General features: G+C 41.6%; 2 protein-coding genes across 6 annotated transcripts in view; one reads left to right on the top strand and one right to left on the bottom strand.

Moving 5' to 3' along the window:
* Positions 1-7648: 7648 nt before the first annotated feature.
* Positions 7649-8116, bottom strand: ATOH7 (atonal bHLH transcription factor 7; the record flags this gene model as incomplete). Its single annotated transcript, XM_081157764.1, has 1 exon — positions 7649-8116. The coding sequence occupies one exon, from the start codon at positions 8114-8116 to the stop codon at positions 7649-7651; it is 468 nt and encodes a 155-aa protein (XP_081013890.1).
* HNRNPH3 (heterogeneous nuclear ribonucleoprotein H3) overlaps positions 8051-21262 on the top strand; it is a 79976-nt gene continuing 66764 nt past the window's right edge. For 2 of the 5 annotated variants that reach the window (XM_081157743.1, XM_081157728.1), the window contains exon 1: positions 8051-8262. The gene's annotated coding sequence lies outside the window, so the exon portion shown is untranslated. The remainder of the gene's footprint in view (positions 8263-21262) is intronic. The other 3 variants (XM_081157737.1, XM_081157735.1, XM_081157732.1) reach the window with 3 other exon arrangements.

Raw genomic sequence — 21262 nt, 5'->3', positions numbered from 1 at the left:
TGTTTCAAAAAGCTGTGCTGACCCCATAAGCTCCCTTCTCTCCAAAGAGCTGAAGGGCTTTTTATAACATAGTCAGTCATAGAAATGGGGATCAGACAGAAAGCAGAGAAAGAAAATGAGACATTTAAACCAAACTGCCTTTTTGAAACGTAGTGCCCTTCCCCAAAGCAGGGTTTTAATCTGAATTGCCAAATAGTGGAACTGGTTTCAATGCATTCTTCTTTGTTTACTCCTCACTTAACTTTTGTAGACATCCAATGAGAAATTAATGGTCAAGAGCCCAGTCGTGGTAGAGCTAGAGCTCTGAATGACACATACTGTGGAGAGTAACTCCCAGAGGCGTCAAAAGCTAACTTTTGTAGGGACAGGTTAATTTGGATAATCCTCGAATGATAAATGGGTTGCCTTCTAAATGTTCGCTTGTAAATTGGTTGTTTAAAACTCAGAATAAATTTTCTTACACACATATCACCCAATACCAGATTCCCAAGTGAACCTAGTAAAGCCCATTTAATTCATGATCGAGTTATAAAATCTACTACACCTGACTGGGTGATGATCCCAATAGGGATCCAGGAAAAACAGCCAATAAGAGGAGAAGAAAAACTTCTTCCTCCGCCCTTTTTGTGTCTATGATGTGTTAAAGCTAAAGAACGCCTATGGTCCTTTCTGTATTTATCTCCATTCTGTGTTTTTCTCCCCGGATGCCCTGTGTTCTATAATCCCCCTGCTGTAACCCTTCCCATTTTACCCCTTCCCTGTCAACATGCTTCATGATCCAAAATGACCTAACTCCAGTTCCATGCATCTTGGCTTAATGTTCAGAAGAAAGCAGTCCAGTTGAACAAATTCTGAATGCCTGAGAGTCCTTTCACTTCTCAGAGGTGCTGCATTTTTAAAAGCAGTTGCTTTCTTACTTCCGTCAACTTTTAATTGATACAATTGCTGACAAAGAAGAGAAAAAAAAAGTCAGGCTGTGAGAGGAAGTCTAGAAAACTGACTGGGTCAGACACCCAAATTGTCCTTGTTGATCCTAGCCTCCTCCCGGCCTCCTCCCCATACACTCCCAAAGTACCTCCCAAGCTGAGATCCTGGCCTGAGTCTGTTTTGTAAATGGGCTACAAGTTAGTTTCTAACTTAAAGACAAATTTACTCATCATAACCTTTATTCAAGGTCCCTTACAGAGTCCTTGGGTAACCTGGCCTCAAAGTATTTCTGCTGATGGTCAAGTTGAAAATCAATGTGCCTTCCCAGTAAGATGTACAGTCACTTCGATTGCAATAGAGTTTGTTGAAGTTCGTTTCACCACTAATTGCCTTTTCTTAAGTGGGTCAATATTTCAGAAAGTTAATTACTAAAGCTTTGCTTGAAGAATGCCAAGCATCTTCTAAACATTGACAACACAGTGGTCATCAATATGCTAAAAAAGTTGCTAATACTATGTTTTAAAAAATCTGTGCGGTGCAAAAAAAATGCATATTTGTTAAAAATATGTTTGCCTCTTATTTCTGTCTAATTATATATTAGTTAGCATACTTGGTATTATAGAACCATGAACATGCTGCCTTTTGTTAACATGTAAATCATGGCCACTTCAAACTCCAAAGAGCAATAGCCTTAAAATTGCAAGAAACAGAGAAAGAACACACTTTTCAATCCTGAGAATTGTGCCATAAATGCTAAGAGTAAGCACAAAGAAAATGTCTGTATACACACTAATTTGCCATATTCTAATATATAAGTGAATAGAAAATGTTTCCCTAATAATAAAAATTAAAATATTTCAACATTATTTGAAAATATTTTAAGGCTGAATAGAAATAAATGTACATTTTTCTTTAAAATGCAGGTAACAGTTCTAATTTCCAGGTTTAAAGTTACTTTTTGATAATAATAGAACTGATTTTTTAATGTACAAAGATATTGAGACTTTTTAAATGATTTTTTAAAAGTATCTTTATAACTGTATAAATTACTACGTGAATTATAACCTGGTTAAATATCTCTAGAGCACCAGAAAGGTAACTGGGTTTTGGTCTTCCTGAAATATCCAGTACATTCAATAGACTTCTCATAGAAGTTCTTTAACAATCTAAGATTAAAATTCACTCAGCTTCCTAACTGAAAACAGAGACACTTTAAAAAGTGAGACTTTTTAGACCAGTTTAGATTGGAAATTAATGGAGGTACAAGTACAGTTTTGTCACAATACAAGTATTCTAATACCCACAAGAAACATGAATTGTTTTCATGTAATATGATGAGTGAATTTTGTTCCAAAATTCCAAAGAATCTGATATTTCTTCACAGATTCAGTGAGTTATCTGCAAACTAGAGGCAGATTCTTATAATTTTTCCACAATTCGTGGTTTCAGAATCCATTTAACTATATACTAGTATTGACTATAGCAGTCACTACCAAAAGTTCACTAAATGTGTATGTGTGCACAGTATAAGTGGTTTTACTGTGTATTTTAAGGGGAGTTAAAACCCTGTAATTCAAATGACATAATTTGAATGCAACTATATTTTTTAACACATGTTGGTAAATTAAATTTTATTTTTTCAGTATTTTGATTTCAGAGATACCTTATCTTCCTTTCTGATTTTCACTTACTTTTTTCAATCTTCAGCATTAAGTTTCTTGACAGGCCCTTCTCTCTTCATTACTTTCATGTCAAGATAAAAATCTGTAAAATATTTAATAGCATTAGGAGAGCTCCTTATTTGTAGGAATTCTTAGGTGAATTCCTGGAAATAAGAGGAATTTTAATAATTCTGATGAACTTCAGACACATTTTCTAATTTTTTTATAACTCTGGGGTCTCTGTTTCTTTATCTATAAAATAAGCAAACTACTTGAGCCTTTCCCAGGATGGAAGATAGAATAAACAAATATTTATGAAGAGTTTATTTTAGAGACCCTTAAAAAAGTGGTAGCTGGTTTTTTTTATTCCAAGGGAAATGTTAAAAAATATTTTTTCCAGAGTAAGAAGTTAATTTAAGAACTTCACATATCTCTCCTGCCTTGCTACTTTGTTTGTTTATTGTTGTTTTTTAGAAGGGCAATACATAATGCCAAAATATTCCGATAAGATGGTATGCAATGTAAAAAAAGAAAAAAGATGTGGGAAAAAATAAAATTCAAGAAATATCCTATCTGCTTTCTGCAGGCAGATTCCAGGGAAATTTATTTTGGCATAGGCAGAATAGTCAAAGGGAACTCTGACTCTTGTGTCTATGACTGAAGCTAGTGGAAAAAATGACTCGGGAGTGCACAGAGGAACAGCAAGGAGTTCCCTGCGCCTCTGTGGCTGAAGCAGCTCGGACAACTCCATCGTGCAGGCCCAGACCCGGTGAAGAAACCGTCCGTCCTCGCGTGTCAATGGCCTTACAGTGAAATGGATCAACTTAGGATAACGGGTAGATATGGACCCTCAAAAATGAGTGTATGTTTTGGTCTCTGTTTTGCCATTCACAGTTACATCAAGTCTGAATTTAACCCCAATGATTCATTTCAGCCATGGATATATTCGTGCCATAGGAGTGTATCTACATGTGTGTGCGCGCGCGCGCACACACACACACACACACACACACACACACACACAAGTATGCAGTCGTGGAGCACCCATAGCTCACCCAATTCAGTCAGGATCAAGTGACACCTCTTACTTACACTTTTCCTTTTTCTTCCTGCATGAGTTCTTTCCACTTGAAAACACACAAGGCCCCAAAAGTTCACAAACCTGGTATGCTTCCATCTTAGAAAGCCTGAGTCAACTTATTTTCTAAGGTACTTTTTTGGTTATTAAAATCCTAATGGGGGAAAAAAAAAATCATTAGAGTAGCCACTTTGAAATGTGTGAATTACATAAACTGTATATTTTGCCTCTATTATTAGAAAGCAATGAATGGATCTTGGCTTTTATTCCTGTGCATGTTAGATAGTCTGTGGAACTGACCACCTAAGCCAACATGTTTGTTGTGAGCATAAACTGTCTTTGTTCCGAGCACATATATGGTACTGTATTCCGGTAGACCACGTCACCTCCATGACACCGTCGCTGTTTTCTCGTGCTTTCTTAAAGATTTGTTGAGGGTTGTGTTCTGTTTGGAAATTTTGCAATTAGAAGAAGAAAAATGAGAATTTAAAAACAGTATTTAATTCCACCTGGATGTTTTTAAAAGCAGTTTAGAGGATGTGATGGACTGTTTCTTTATTCATTAAATAAAATTTTATTTATTCTCAATTAATTGTTGGGTTTGTTTTTGTTTTTGTTCCCAGACTTTGCATGTGAGATGGGTAAGTACTTGCTGTCAGAGGTTTCCCTTCAGCTCAGGTATATTTTTGGATACATTACCAGTTGAAATAGCAAACCAAACGTCCTGTGTTAATTCAATAAAACAGTTGTTAAAGCTTGTACCCACTGGTGCATTCATGACCAGAGAGCGGAACGGGTCAACCTTCTGAGAAGATAGGTCAGATATTTATGGTCTTATATGCACTTTGAAATTTCTTTCACCTCCTCAGTAGTAAAAAGAGATATCTTTAGTGACACCCAAAGAAAGCAGAGTAGAGTCTAGCCAAATTCAGCCCAAAAATAGCACCTCCGTTTTACTGTAAGACGGCTGATGTAAGTGAACCGAGCCTTAATAGGTGAATCCTGCAGCTCCATTAACCACAACCCAAACAAAGGCTATCTAGCTCAAAGCTAGCAGAAATTTTAGGTCTTCATCAATATAAAGGTCACCTTAACTTAGGAACTGGCTGTGTTGGATGTTAAGAAAGCCTAATCCTTTTTTTAAAAAAAAATTTATTGTTGAAAGTATTACAGAGGTCCTCTTTTTTCCCCCATTGACCCCCTCCACCTTGTACCCCCTCCCTGCCCCAGGCCTTCCCCACACTATTGTCTGTGTCCAGGGTTATGCATATATGCATATAAATTCTTTGGTTAATCTCTCTCCACCCACCCACACCCTCCCTTCCCCACCTTTCTTGTGAAATTCGTCAGTCTGTCCCATGTTTCTATGTCCAAATGAAAAACCCTATCGAGGATGGTAAGGGGGAAGCCTTCTTTTATTATTGAATGCCCCTCTTAAGAGCTCTTATGGCACATAGAGTCCACTGCTGCAGCATTCAGCTACACTCTGTTTAGGAGCGCTTGTTGAATAATACGTGTGTGGTGTTCTCAGCTGCCTACCCAAGCACGAGGATGGTTTTGAGTAAGCCTGGGTATGCATAGGTGCTTGATATTCGTTGATTTATTAAGGAGTTTTATCAAAGATTGGATTTGATCACTGAGACCCATTTACATTTCCCTGAAATATCTTTCAGGAGGGGAAATAGTACATCAAGTTGGGTGGAAAGCTTGGGGATTTGGTAAGAGCTAAATTGCTTCCAAAGATTTCCATAAACACAGAAACAGGGAGCTAAAGGCATAATATTGGACAGAGAGATTCCCATTCTTTTGGAAGAATGGGGATGGGGAAGGAGAGGCGTGGGAATAGAATCTCATCACTTTAATTAAATTGTTCAATTTCATTGAGAAACTGCTATTAAAAACCATAAAAGAAATAATTACTGTTTATTCTTTCTAAACCTCTGTACTAAAAGCTGTGGAGAGAAATGAAAAGAATGGTCTCCTTTACAAGGTATTAGTCACAGTCCGGGCAGGGGAATGAGAACCCTGCATGAAAAAGGGTCAGTGATTTTCATACAATTTTGACACTTTCTCTGAAAAACACAACGCTTTTGGGTTTTCTTTTACACTGATTTTATTCATTCTCGAACTCTACAAATTTACTGGGATTATTAATGAAGCCTTTTAAGTCTAAATAATTAGGCTATTGTACTCAAATAGTGAGGCAAGCAGATGCCCTAAGCCTTGTCATTAGGCCAAATGCACACGGCAGAGTGGGGTGTGACCAGAGAAGGTCCTGGCATCATCACTTCCGAACTGTGCTGCCTGTTGGACTATGGTGTCTTCTAAGAGCTGTTGAGGTCAAGAAATTAAACATTTTACTCTCTAATTTGCAGTTTGGAAGCAAAGTCCTCAACCCTCCTCAGTGTCTTCTTACCAGATATCAGGAGGGAAATTTATCGTTAGTCTCTCAATGGATTTCTAGAGATCCACTTGTGATTTTGTAAGCTTAGATTTCTGTACTGGGGAAGACACATTCATCACAAACCAAGTGGATTTTGATAATTAGGATAACTAAGAAAGTAAAAATGTTAATGGAGATTCTATAGATAAGTTGCAAACAAATGGTTGTATCTGAAGTTAGGCGTTGGAATTCATAATAAAAGAGTTTGGAGGATGTCCTTGTCTTTGTTGACTTGTGACAAGGTCCAAAGATAACTTAGAGGCCTACGTATTCTAATTATTAGCAAGACAGCCTCCCAAATGCATTCAGTGCCGTTGACCACAAAGTCACCCTTTATATTAAGGTTCTGTTTATTCATCCAACGGGTAAGCAAATTTATAAAAGTAATTCAAACAAATACCATGTGCGTTATTTTGCTTCCATCCTGATTAGCCTTGACAGTGGTGAAGCTCTTACTGCTCAATTTGGTACTGATGAAAAGGAAACCACTTCCAAATGGAACTTTTTTTTTTTTATTTCTCTCGGTGTTAGTTTATGTATATATATGTACAGGAACAAACATAGGAACAATGTATATATATTTGGGTATTTGTAAGGAATTAATAGTAATTGGCTTAAGGAAAATAAAATATTGAGGAACCGTACATCTAGTTACCTAAAGCTAAATATTATTTCAATTAATTTAATCATTAAAAAACCATGAAAAATACATCTATTATTTCCAAGTTGACAGAGAAAACTTTCAAATTAATTACGTGTCTCTCAGCTTGCATTTTTTTGAGGAAGTATTACAAAACAGCACATTTACCATTGGTGTGATTAGATTTAAACTCCACATCTTTGCTCAGGGAAGCACTCAATAGCATCACCCCCAGTTAGGCTTTTGCACCATCAGGAAACTAACCGGGCACCTGGCATGAAAAGCAAACCCTCGTTTTTACCTATATTTTACAAAATCTATATTTTAATAATGTATACATAGTTTTTAAAAATACAGAAATTCATGGCCATGTACTCTACTGGAAAAGAAAAAATAAGCCTGACTACTTCACGCATGCACACACAACGCACTAAGCACAAATGCATCTACACGACAGGAAGGTAGCTCTGTTTTAAGCATACACAAGGAATGGATACTGCAACTTCACCCGAGCAGGACAAACTTACAAAGTTTAAGGAAGTGATTATTTCTCTGAGAATTAAAACTGCAGTATAGTCTAATTCTATTTTTTCTTAAGATTTTTTCCCCTCAAAGTAGTCCAGCAAAGGGGAGGGTGGTGGTGTATTATTTTCACAGCATCCAAAACCATTCACAAGATCCATCAATGAAACCTGCAAAATACTGATAAGGGGGAAAGAAAGAAAATAAAGTCACCGTGTCCACAGACTAGTGATGCAAAGTAAAGGAACCTGGAAGTTGTTTAATTTTATTCTAAGAATGCATCCGTGGCCACCGCCAGCCCCGGCCGATCCTGGGGCAATGGGGCGCGGCTCCAGAGCAAGATCCCTGGGCATCGTCGCCCCCGCGGGCCGCGGGCCCTAACTGGCCATCTGGAAGGGCTCGGGCTGGAAGCCGAAGAGCCGCTGGCCGTAGGGCTCGCTCTCGCCCGGCAGCTTCGCGCCCGCAAACGGGAGGTAGTGGTCGCGGCCGAAGTGCTCGCAGTGGAGGTTGACCCAGTCCCTCTCCGAGCCGAAGCGCTCGGCCTCAGCCAGGATGCGGGTCAGAGCCATGATGTAGCTCAGCGCCATCTGCAGGGTCTCGTACTTGGACAGCTTTTTGTCCTGGCCCCACTGAGGCACCACCCTGCGCAGCCGGTCGAACGCCGTGTTGAGCCCCTGCATGCGGCGGCGCTCGCGCGCGTTGGCCGCCAGGCGCCTGCGCGCCGCGCTCTCCAGCCGCCCGGCCCCGGCGCACGCGCCCGCGCACTCGGCGCCGCCCGCGCACGCGCCCGCGGCTCGCGCGCCCGCCGCGGGGCTGCCGGGGCCGCCGGGCTTGCAGGACTTCATGCCCCGCGGGAAGCAGGCGGGCGCCGAGCGCGCTCGCCCGCTCCGCACCCGCGCGTGGGCTGGTCGCTGGGGCAGCCCCCCAACGCGGCTCTTCTGAGCAAGGACGTTCCACACTCAGCAGCTCGCGGGGAATCAGAGTTTACGGAGTAAGTACCGGCCGCCGCCTTCGGTCCTACGGGGTAACCTGATGGATGTCTCTTCACTTGCCCAAAGTTGGGAGAAATTGAGATGCTGAAGAGAGAGTCATGTTCCCCACGCGAAGTTGAGGAAGAGAAGGGAACCTTCTGGCGGCGGAATTTAGTGTGGCTGGTTTGGGGAGGGCCTTTGCAGTCCTCTGGGAAAGCCCGGGACTTCTTTTCTGGAAGCCGAAGTCTTTCTCGAAGCTCAGGCAGGGAGGGAGCGCGTTTTCCGCAGCAGCTGTGGGAGAAATGCTGGAGAAATCTTTGAGGGAGGAGACTTTATAGTAGAGGGCTGAAGGAGGGAACAGGTGGTGGCAGGTGGGCGGGCGTCCCTCGGCTTCCATCTCAGCACCTTCCTATCCTGGGAACCGCGGGGGGGGGGGGGGGACACGCACAGCAAAACCCTGACATTACAGCCTGCGTCTGTTGAAGTTTCTCCAAAGCTATGTCCAGCAGTAACACACCATCTGGAGGGGCCTGGCTGTCCCCGAAAGAGTAACGAGGTGGGGCGGAGATGTGGGGGGAGAGCTTGGTCCATCTTTTCCCATATCAACGGGCAGCTCACGTATCAAAAACTTGAGGTTTTAAATTTATTAGAAATCATGTGAGTGCGCTTGTTGGTTTAGTATAAGAAGATTTAGCTTTGTCAAGATGTGTGACAATTTTGGATAATGCTGATCTGATATGTTGACATTTGCATTTTAGCTGTTAAGTTGGGACAAAATAGCAGATACTACTATTGCAGGCCTGGAATTTTACTATGTAAATAATTTGGCTGTTTTCTGCAGAACAATTTGTTATAACATATCAAAAGATATTAATGGTGTGTTAAATTTATATTATTCTCATTATATAATTGGATTGCATGAGTTGGGATACTTGGGCAAATTAATTCAGAATTTATACTCTTTCTTCTGACACAGGTTCATAAGTGTTTGGGGGATGAACATTAAAATGATAGTCACTTAATTATTTAATTTGACATTTAAATCTAATAAGACTAATCATAATGCACATATATGTGCAAAATGGAAACATCTAAGTAATTTGTGAGATTTTAAAAAATAGCTCCTAATAAAAGTTCCTTACCCCCCTCTCCCGCCCCCCCACCTCATAAAGCTGTAAATATTTCATACTACTTGGATGTTTCAGTCGTGTCCACTCTCTTCAGGAACAATAATGAAGCATGATTTCCTTTACTGATAATGATGAGCTGATTTATACAGAGAATCCATTAGCGTGATTCTCTCAAAACAGCTTCTTTCTAGCTCTTAAGGAAAACTAAAGTGGCAGAGAAACCCACTCCAAATAGATTCAAGCCAGATTAAATCTTGATTCTTCAGGAAGACCAAATGTGTTCTTTTTCCTTTTGAAATATGAGTTTGTCAGCATTATTCTCAGACATTTTTGTTTAATTACGTTATCAACAAACTCACAAATCAGGAGTCTTTTAACTGTGACTTGCTTCCCCCACATTGCCTCAGACTGAAACCCCGTTGTGACTGCCCTTACTCCAATTCCAATCTTCCCATAAATAGTTGATTAATCCCCAGTTGAAACAGTGACAGTGAAACAAAGTTGAGTAACATGAAGACAATAGAATGCAATTGAACATTAATGATCTCCAGCATGACAGATGCTGAACAGACTTTTGCATGGAGCCACTCAGCTCTATTACTCTGGGTCTTAACAATCTTGGTCAGGAACGGTAGTCCTGTGAAAGGAAAGGGTATGCTATTTAGTCACCAAGATGTCAAGTATATTTTTTTGAGTTTTTATGGAAATCTACCCTATTAAGGCTATTATTCCTCATATTCATTTATCTCTTCCCTTTACCCCCCGCCCCCCCGGAACCTCCTCTGTGCTTCTTTTTGGAACATTTCCCCACATACTGTACACTTATTCTGAACACTAATGACCAAAGTGCTAATGAGATACATGATTTTACAGGCAGGCCATGTATTCAGGGTTGGTGTGATTATAGCCTGTGCACCAAAAAAATCAAAAGCATAGCTTGAAGAGGAAGGGAAACAGCAAGCAGTATACACACATCCCAGCCGTATTAGACCATAAACTAGCAGATATCTATAACATGAAATTGATCCAAGGATAGAGAGTATTGCTGAAATAAAGGGTCTTAGAAGACATATAGTAAAACATGTCCCAAATGTATTATGAAGGACAATTTATTAGTACTATAAAGATGCTTCTGGAGAAAAGGATTCCATTGTCAAGTAAGTTTGGGAAACATATTTGCTATCTCCTACTTGGAGAGCCATGAAGCAGAATTGGTATAGTAAAATTTCTAAGAAGTCCTGAAGTAAAGAAGCCTATTGACTCCAGTGTTTCCTAAACTTTTTAAAACAGGGCCCTTTTTTCCTAGAAAGGCCTATTAACAAAGTTCCTTGGAACACGCTTTTTTCAAACCTGACCTAGGACCTCCCATTTATTTTATGGAGGAGGAGACCGAGATCCGGAGACTAAACACTCTGCTCAAAGGCACTGAGCAACTTAATGACTGAATTAAGACAAGAAGTCAAATCTTCTGTGTCCTTGATTTTAGAGGTTTTAAAATTATGAAGTCCCTTAATACAAGCCCCTCAGTTTACAATGGGGCAACTGAGATCCACCAGTGACTTCCCAAAGTCAGATAAGTCACTAGTCAAAGTTTTAGGAATAGAATTAGAAATGTTGTGCTTAAAGGACAGTGTCATTTATTTTATAACCCTTAGTGTCTAGCACAGTGCCTAGAAAATAATAGATAATAAATGACCCAGACTGAATGGCTGGAAAATAAATTAGGTAAGTTATAGATGGACTCTGGTCAGAATGAATGCATTCCTAGTTAATAACCCATATGAATGATTTTTATTCCCTCATCTTGTAAAGAACACACACTAGCTCCAGATTTTGAATGCAAAATGGATTCTTTCTTATGAAAAACACATCCGTAGCCATTTTATCCAGAAGAACATGCATGTCAGACTGATTTCCACAGTGTTTCTGTACTACGGGCATGATCCTACCAAGTGAATTGGCAGTTACAGTATGTCTGGAAGTTGGCCAGAAATCAAAACTGTCAGATGGACATGGGAGAGAGGGAAAGGTTGAAGGAGCTGACACCTGTAGGAGTGGAAAAATAGGAGAGAGATTATTTTAGAGGTAAAAGATCACTAGCTGGAAATTACTACATAAAATATGTAGAATAAGTTCAAGGGTAAACATTCTTTTATTATCCAAAACCATATTTAATTTTTAAAGTGGAAACTCTCCAAATAAACACACAATTAAAATAAAGAGAGGAAAACACTTGGCAAAAAAAGTTATTTCTGAAATTTGCAGAGAAAAATATGCAAAATGAGGAATAAGGGCTTCTTTCTGGAGACGGTGGCAATCGGGGGGTTCTGGTTCCCTGAAAGACTCAGAGGTAAGCCAGTAAAAGGCAAAGGAAAGATGAAGTTGAGTTCCACTTGTATTTCATTAAAGACCAGAAGTGCAAGGTGTTAAAAGTTCTTATAATTTTATAATGTGCTGTGTAGTTACTAAGGGGGTGGCCTGCAAAAGGATTTCTAAGTTTAGAGAAAGGAAGGGAGGCCTGGCCGGGTGTGGCTCAGCGGTTGAGCGTTGACCTAGGATCCAGGCGATCGGGTTTCAATTCCCGGTCAGGGCACATGCCCGGGTTGAGGGCTCGATCCCCAGTCGGGGGCGTGCAGGAGGCAGCCGATCAATGACTCTCTCATCATTGATGTTTCTATCTCTCTCTCCCTCTCCTTTCCTCTCTCTGAAATCAATCAAGATATTTTTTTTTTAAAAAAAAAGAGAAAGGAAGGGAGAAGCAAAGTATTGTACCTCTGTTCCCTGCCCCTCAAAGATCCAGAGAAGAGAAAACCCAGTGGAGGGCAGAAACTCAGAAGGGACACAGAAATAATGAGGCCAAGAGAAAGATGACAAAGATGAGGGGCCCTGCCCCAAGCCCCAGACTCCCAAAGTACGGGCTCACCAAAGGGCCCCAGGTGATTCTCCAACTGACAGTCACTTCACACACTGCATGAGAATTCTGGCTTGGTGGTCAAATTTTGTTGTTGCCATGACCCCAACTGACTTGCATGGTTTGGACTCTGCATTCATTTTTCTCAATAGTGGATCTTAGCTTCCTTTTACCATCTGGGCTAAACCCCATCTTTGAAATTAGTTCTGAATCCTGGACCTCCTGTCAACTAGCTGTATGCTCCTGCAGAAATCACTTCTCCCCCGTCTGCAAAGTGGAGTAATAATGCCTACCTCACAGGGCAGTAGTAAACATTAAAATGAGATTGTAGCTTGGCCAGGCGTGGCTCAGCGGTTGAGCGTCAGCCTGGGATCCAAAGGATTGCCGTCCGATCCTGGTCAGGGCACATGCGATCCCCAGTGGGGGCCTGCAACAGACAGCTGATTAATGACGACTCTCTCATCATTGATGTTTCTATCTTTCTCTCCCTTTCCCTTCCTCTCTCTGAAATCAATAAAGATATATTTTTAAAAACACAACAAGACATCATTTAAAAAAAAAAAAAGAGAGATTGTACCTGGAAAGGACTCTGCCTGGTCCCTGAGGAAGTCACTCTTTAAATGAAAGCTAATATTACATATTATAAATAGTTTTTACAAATGATAATGAAAATGAACTCATCAGTTTCTGCAGATTTTGAATTTAAGGAATAATTTTGAACCTTTTATGCATAAAACTACAGTTGGTCATGATGTGAATTCTAGCGGCGACCTTAACTTCTCTATGCCTCTTATTTTCTCTGTAAAAGAGGGTTAATAATAGAGCCAGTCTCATAAATCTGATATGAGGATTGAATTAGTCTTTGTAAAGCACTCAGATCTATGCCTGGCATACAATCAAATGCAATGTAGGTGCTTGTTTAGATAAACAAAATGACCTGTTGCAGTTATCCAGGGTCTAGACGAGCCATCCCTCCTTATGCTCATTTTTGCTTCAGTGTTTGTCCCATGGCCTGGGCAGGGACCGGAAGAAGAGAACAGATTCACAGGGGTTCCGTTAGCCTTTGACATTGGAGCAAGTTTGAAATATCAGAGACAAGCCAAAAAAAGGCTGCTTAGGGCCTTAGTGGGTAGTAAATTTGGTGGTTTCATTATAGTGTGAGGTTCAGTTTTACAGTTACAGACACATACAGCCAGTCTTCTAATATCCTTAAGTTCAGTGTCATTTCGTTATAACATTGATGAGAAGAAGAAGAAAAAAGCAATTCCTGGCCTGGGCGACTGCGTAAAGTTTGCACATTTTCTCCCCACGGCTGTGCAGGTTTTCTCCGGGTAACCCAGCTTCCTCCCCCATCCCAAAGAGGTGCACGTTGGGTGAATTGGCGTGTCCAAACTGTCCCAGTCTGAGTGAGTCTGGGTGTGATGCGCCGTGCGATGGAAGGGTTTCCTGTCCAGGATGAGTTCCCATCTTCTGCCCCTGAGCCGCTGGGAGAACCTCTGGCCACCTGCCACCCTGAACTGGAATAAGCAGGTTGGAAAAGAATTATCTCACTTGTTTTTATTAATCTTTCTTAAATGTATATATAGGTCACATTTATTTCAGTGTTTAATATTGGAAGTGTTTGGGGTCTTTATTTAGAAGTTTTGTAGTGTTTTTGTGATCAGAAATATGCCTTAGGAATTTAACTCTCATTTATATCAATTAGCCTGTGGTAAAAATTGGTTTTGTTGTATGATATTTTGCTTAAAGTCACAGTTTCCAAGAACTTATCGATGATGTTAAGTGAGCTCTTGTATTTTAAAGTTTTAATTTTCAGGGAATGCTCTCTCTCTCCCTCTCCCTTCCTCTCTGAAATCAATAAAAATAAAAACTTTTTAAAAACCTACCAAGTGGGGAACAAGGGTCATGCTTCCCAAGAGGCGCATGGACAGTCCATTAGAGAATGGAAAAGAGTAGACATTTTGCTGACATTTCTTTTATCTCATTCTTTTCATTTCTGTCTTGGGGTGTGTTTTATACTATACAAAGTATAAATGCATATATGTGAGTATATGCCAATGCTTTTTTTCCTGATAGGAGTGTGGGACCACTGTCCTAGGCATGTGGCAATACATAGTACCAGTAGGAACTTAAGAGTAAGGAGATTTTACTGTGCTTTGGATGTAGAAGGATTTGGGCTGGTGGCCCCAAATCTCTGACATCACCTCTTACTGCTGTCCCCTCAAAAAGCTGCTCCTCCACTGCCCACGCTCACCTCCACGTTGGGGCTTCTTCACTGGTTGTTTCCCTCGGCCTCAAATGCAGTTTCCCAAGCTTTCTCGTAGCTGGCTCCATGGTGTCATTCAGCTCCTGTCCTGTTAGATGCTTTATATCCTTAGTTGTTTGTTTGGAAACTCTGGGGATATAGAGTCTTCCTGTGTACTGTCCCAAGCTGCGTCTCCAGTACCTAGAATTGTGTCTAGCACGTAATAGATGCTCAAGAAATACCCAGAGAAAGAAGGGAGGAGGAAAAGGCAGATGGAGGGACCCCCCACACAGAGAGAGAGTAGACACTGTTCCCCTAGCAACACCGCTCTTTTTCCTCCTACTAATATGGACTTTTTGGGGGTAAGCTGTGCCCTCCAAAAGTGGTGGCAACGGGCCTGCTGCTCGTTTCTGCTCTGAAACTGTGGTATTCGCTATTTCACAGTGAGCAGGTGGCTTACTTCCCCAAAGGGTGGCTCTCATTACAATCCAGGTTTCAGGCAGTACCTGAGTCAGCTCAGAGTAAAAGCTCAGAGGCCTCACAGGCCCAGGCCAGCCGCTGATGCGGGCTCCCTGCCCCAGGGGAAAGCAGTTTTCTGTTGATTTTAGTTGGTGTTGCTTTTTTGTTTCCTTGTGCAATTTCAGCAGCTTGGCTGAATAAGTTATTCTAATTGTCCAAACATCCAGGTCTTCTAATTCTGAGGTTGTGTTCCCATTCCTACCCACCGTCATGTGTGGTTCTTCCCTGTCTATGCCCTATCCTTCTACTGACCTCCAATGAAGGGGGTGGGGGGCAAAAAGATACCATGCCTCCAAGACCAGACATCTCTACCAGTCAGATTCCTAGGCTGTCTCTAAGTGGAATCCAACATTGGTAGCCATATGAGTGTGTACTCTTTTCTGTTCATTTGGCAACCTTATACCAACTTATTTTATTGTTTCAAACTGATTTTCATTCATTCCTTTATTCAGCAAATATGTATTATACTTACTATGTACCAGATACTGTTGTAGACACTAGAAATAGAGTTGACTACACTACAAATCTCTCTATCCTGGTGAATATTTAAAACTGCTATTGTTGGTATCTTACAGATTTTATTTTCTGTTTCTCTAAATAGGTTATAAGTTTTTTGAAGGAAGGGGTAAATTTTCGATATCTGGGTCTTGCTGGTGTGTTCAATATATATGTATTTGCTTCTTGGTTGACTGAAGCTCTTACTAAAGCTGACCTTAAGTGAAGGAAACCGACATCACCATAAAAAAAATTAACACTTTCAAGAAACACCAAATGCTTACCAGGTGTTAGTTCCTATCTTCACAATATCCTTTGAGTAGGGACTTAAAATTTTAATTTTGTGGCCAAGAAAACCAAGCACCCTGGTTAAACAGCCACACAGCTAGCAACTAGATTTGAAAGTCATTTCTCTTTCTTTCTAGAGCCCATGCTGTGTGCTGCACTGGGTTTTGTCTGGAAGAATGTTGATGTCAGGGACAGGACCTGTTTATCCCTGTGCTCCCAGTACCTGGAATGATGCCTGGGACATAGTAGATGCTCATGAAATGTGCTGAGACATATATGCTGTACTGTGCCAGGCCCAGCCTGCCCTAGTCCTGCTAAACAGTAAGCAATGGGACTGATGATCTGCAGGCACAGATTAGCCTATTTCTGTGAACCAAGTGTGAGGTTTCCTTGGAGGGCCAGCTCCCACTAGTGGTTTAGAATTAGTTCCTAGCCCTGAGCTTGGTGTCACGCACCTGAGGGTGAACCAGAGGCTCCTGAGGACTCATTGACTATATCTTTCTTTGGATCCTCCTGCAAACTGCCTCTGGCCCACTGCATGCCCTCCTCCTTAGGCTCCTGAATGCCTGTCCTGACCTTCAGTCTGGTTAGTGGGGTCCGTCATTTACATGAGCTCTCTCCTCCCAAGACCTGGACACTTGCTCTTCTCCCAGCACTAGGGGCCTGCTTCAACCTACCAATACCTCCCTAGCCCCAGGACCCACCACTTGATCATTTTTCTACATCTCATCATACCTATAGCATCCTGCTTCTGCATCTCTTCACACAATATCAGATCCTTGGAAGTCAGTACCAGAAACGAGAGAACCTAAGTTTTCAATACCCCTCTGACCCTGGGCTTCTGACCGCCCTCCTCACAGACCAGTTTCACCACGGAGTCACCCCCTCCAGCGCCGACCTCCCGTTGATTGCATGTTCACCGCTGCCTGTTCTTGAAGTCTCCATGGACCAGGCAGCTGAGCACCCATGCTTTACCAGTCGACAGTGACTGCTGACCGCAGTGCTCAGATGACAGATGACCTCCACACCCCCTCCTTGCAGTACATTTGTCCTGTTCCCCAGCGTCTAATGCCCAGTTGTCATATAATTTGTCACTCTAGGTCACTTGATTCACCTTAGCAAGTTTTCTCTGCTGCTAACTGATAAACAATGAATTGGGGAGCAGGTGACATTGGTTCCTGCCTCCATGCTGCCTGGAGGCAGATAAGTCATCTGAGAAGCCAAAAGTTTAAGTACTTGACGATGTTAGGCCAAGAAACACCCCTAGGACAAGAGTTTTCTGCAGAGGCCCGTTATAAGAACCTCTTACTAATTCAATCTCCCTAGTGACCCAGACTCAGTGGGTCAGAGAAATTTCACTTCTGGCTTTAGCCCTCAATGATCCCTTTCTCCCATGCCTCACTTTACCCAGAAAGTCAGCTTTATTCCCTAAAATGTCTTTCCCAAAATGTATCCTGAAACTGTTCCCCTTTGATAAAGAAAAGGAGATTCTGACTAAACAAAACTATATAGGCTTTTTACTGCAGGACTTTTCAGAGCCTTTACTATGATTATAATCTTTCTTGGGATGAGCCACTCAGTGTCCCAAATTATATGGCCATGGAACCTCTTCATCTCAGGATATCCATGGAGCAGTATGTACAGAAAACATTTTTGGGAAATGCAAGCTGAATCCATACTTCTACATTAAGGAGGAGGCCATCTTAAAACATTTTAGTGGTTGATTTTTTAAAGATATCTGTATATCTTTATACTCAAAAGTCTTTTAATTCACCATTTTGAAACTAATGCATCAGCTCCTTCTCCTCTGCATTCTAGTCATTCTTTCCAGTCCTGAAGATTTCTCTTATAAAGTTACTCATGAGCATGCAAATTATCTGGGTGGTGCTGTGGGTGGGGTGGATGTGCTAGAAGAAGCATGTTGGGGCTGGGAAAACTTTCAGGACAAAAACTAGCTGGTGAGGAGTATGGTCACAGGCTCACTGCTCAGTTGGCAGCCAGCCCAAAATTCAACTGTGTATAAAGGAACCCAGGAAAGGAAGAAAGCCAATAGAAAGAAGGGCATTGGTGTCAGGCTCAGATTCAAACTCTGGCTTAACCCACAGTTTATTGTCCCAGGCCTGGTGGTAGACACGTGGCTGTGAATAACCTACCTCTGTTATTTGAATGCTTCTAATTATTGTTCAATTAACCCATTAAAAAGAGAGAGAAACAGAATCCCACAGTGTAAGCCTCCTGATGGAAAAGCACAGCACCTGGTATGCCTGTTAAAAAAGGGAACCTGAATCTTATTAGGCCTCCATATCTAGCAATAAGTTTGCATTGACAGAGTAACGTGTTAAGTGATACCATGGGGAGGCAATCAGCAAAATGCAGAATTGAGAATCTCAGTAGGACAATTGACTGGTTTGCCAACAAATATCCTGCATGAGGAAAAAAGTGAAAGGGGACCTATGGAATTAGATAAGACTAGAACCATATCAACCGTATACAGCATGTGGACCTTGTTTGGATTCCGATTCAAGCAAGTCAACTCTAAAAATATTTATGTGGCAATGAGGGAAATTTAGACACTGCTTACATATTTGATAATAAGGAATTTTTAGTTATTTTAGGTATAATAAAGATATCATGGTTATATTGTTTAAGTCTTTATATTTTAGAGATACATACTGAAATAGCCACAAGGAATTATATAATGTGTGGGATTTACTTCAACATAATCTAGGGAGAGGGAAATAGGTAGAAGTATAGGTAGGACAAGATTGTCTTTGAGTTAATAATTGCTGAAGCTGGATGATAGGCATATTGTGGTTCATGATACTATTCTTCCTGTCTGAAAGTCTCCATAATACAAACTAAAAAAAGGAGGGAGCAACTTGATCATACCATATGAGTGCCTAAAATTAGAAAGAAATTAGTCCATTGAAAAAATTTTTCAGGGTTTTTATTTGGTGGTACTTTGGAAATGGGAACATAATTCAGAACAGGAACAGTGTGTGTCTTTGGGTGCTTGGTGGTCAGCAGCAGTGCCTTGGAGTCAAGGAGGTGACCCTCCTGCAGTTCATTCGCACCAGAGACTGCTTATGGGTTCCTAGATGTTAATCCAACCTTTTTCTGGTTTTGCCCAAGACCTTCCTGAAGATTCACCTAGCTACTTCACCCTGGTCTGACCTCAGTCCCTTTATCTGCATGTGGGGTGGAGGGGGAGAGTGGGAGACTTAGAGAGACAAGTGGAAGGCACTTGAGTCCTCAAGGGGAGAGCTCCATAAGAAGGCTGTAACTGCTAACTCATGACATGGAAACATGAAAACTCCAGGCAGCTTGGAGAAAGTTTTGGTGAATCACGTGAAGCTGTCATACGATAAAGCAATACTACTGATGCCCTGAAGGGCTCCTGCAGAAGTGAAGATGGGTGGTGCCAAGGGCAGCTACCTGGGAGGAGGCTGGTCATTGCCATGGGAAGAGAATGCACTCCATGGACAGAAGGAAAAAAAAAAATTGAACTGGACCTTCCAGGGACTTGTGTCTTTAGTTCTGCTATGAAGTTACTCAACCCTTGGTGACATCATGTAGAAAATCTCCCTATATGAGGGAGCTGGGAGGCAGACTCATCTCTTGTTCAGCTTCAGAGTTGTCACTGATAAATGGCCCTAACCTCACATTTGGATCCTCAGAGGAAGCCCTTTGCTAAAAATGAGGCTAAAACCTTCCCAATCTAAACCAGTGCCCAAACATGGATTAGCAGTGTGGATCCTATGGAAAAAAACATTTCCAGTAGTAAAGTAGGAAGTCTTCATTCCTACTTCCATTCTTCAGTGGATGGTGAGCATAGCCAAGGCTGTTCCAGTTCATCGGTAATGTTGTAGCTCATAAAGAAAAAGAAACATACTTACCTGCACAGGTTTGCCCAGCTTAGATGAGCCTGGCGCCTTTCCTCAGAGACCATTGGCATTTGAAGAATTAGTGCTCCGGTGTCACCTACTCACAAGGACGCCCACTTGGTTATTTTGTGTCACACAAATTTAAATCCCAGGTGGTCAGATGTTGACGTAAATCATTTAGCCAAGGAACAAACTGGGCTGGTTCCCTACCTGGCACATGCATCTTCATGCAGCCTTATAGCTGTTGTGGTTGAAGGTGCCTCATAGGGAGGAAATTTTATTGTTATGATATTCTCAAGGTTTTGGTTTAAACCACTTGCAAACATAACAGGCCTACAGACAAAACTCACCCCTCTCTGCTCTTTTTAAGTTTTTAGTAGGAAACAGTGTCACTTAAGGTTCTTGCAAATAAAAAAACTAAATGAAACCAGTCTTTAGTTAATTTAAACAAAAAGGAGATGTGGAATGCTATGAGGAGTAGCTCACTAAATCAAAGGAAGCTTAAACAACCAGTTCTCTGGCTAAACATGAATGAAGGTGACCTGGGACTTAGGAGCCATTGCTCTTGGCCCTGGAACACTAACTGTCATGAGATGACTCTGCTCCAACCCACTTGTCTATTCCAGTCAAGTTTTCAAATACCCAGGAGAGAGAACTGGAACTGCCAGCTTGTCAGTTGGCTCCAGCTATGCCTAGGAAACTGCACTGTGATCACTGGAGGGTTGGTTGTGAGCCAGTTGGTTCTACTAGAGAAAAGAGGACCCTTTCATACTGCCCCGAAGATGGGATCAGCTGAAGCTATAGATTTAAAAAAAAACAGTAATGAAGCATCTCTGGAAACTGTGATTCTGGCTATAGCGCGGTTCTCTGACACCATTGCTCTCTGTCCGTCTGGGAGAACTGGCCCTCCTCTTCAGTCCTCCGCACCCATCCCCACTCAGAAGGGGCTCCTCCCCACTTCTCCCTCAGTGGCCAGTGCAGTGCAGCTGCCTCTGATGGAGAGAGGTGAGCATGGGGAACATACGGCCAGGCAGGCCCACATTCCACCAGAGTATCTGACCCTAGAGAGGGCAACCCCATCCCCAGCTACACAAAAGCTTTTCTCCCATATGAGTCAGCACTAGATCTTGATTATCCAACTCTCTCCTGGGAATGACTCACAACGACCATGTTCTGAGAAACAGGACAGAAGCCATTGCCATGACTATTGCTGTGTTCCCTGGCATTCTGGTTCTGATAGGACCTGGGGATTGTCTTTAGAAGCAGCAACCCATTCATTACAGAGTGAATCAAAATACAGCGTTATGCCTGGGTCTTCACCTCTTTATTGAGAAACAAGAAAGACTAACGAATCAAAACAAGGGAGAAATGAACAAGTTAAAGAATTTCCATACAACTTTAAGACTACAGAGCTCAGGGGTAAAAAGGTTAAAATCAAGATTATAAAACCAGTGCTGCTCATTCAAGTCTTCTGTTCCTGCCTATTTTAACAGGTCTATCTTGCTCATGTTTGACTGGAATTATCATTATTATCTTTATTGTCATTTT

This window comes from Miniopterus schreibersii (assembly GCF_964146895.1).
Source record: "Miniopterus schreibersii genome assembly, chromosome: 14".
Lineage (NCBI taxonomy): Eukaryota > Metazoa > Chordata > Mammalia > Chiroptera > Miniopteridae > Miniopterus > Miniopterus schreibersii.
The sequence above is the reverse complement of the archived record's forward strand: the minus strand, read 5'-3'. Positions and strand labels throughout refer to the sequence as shown.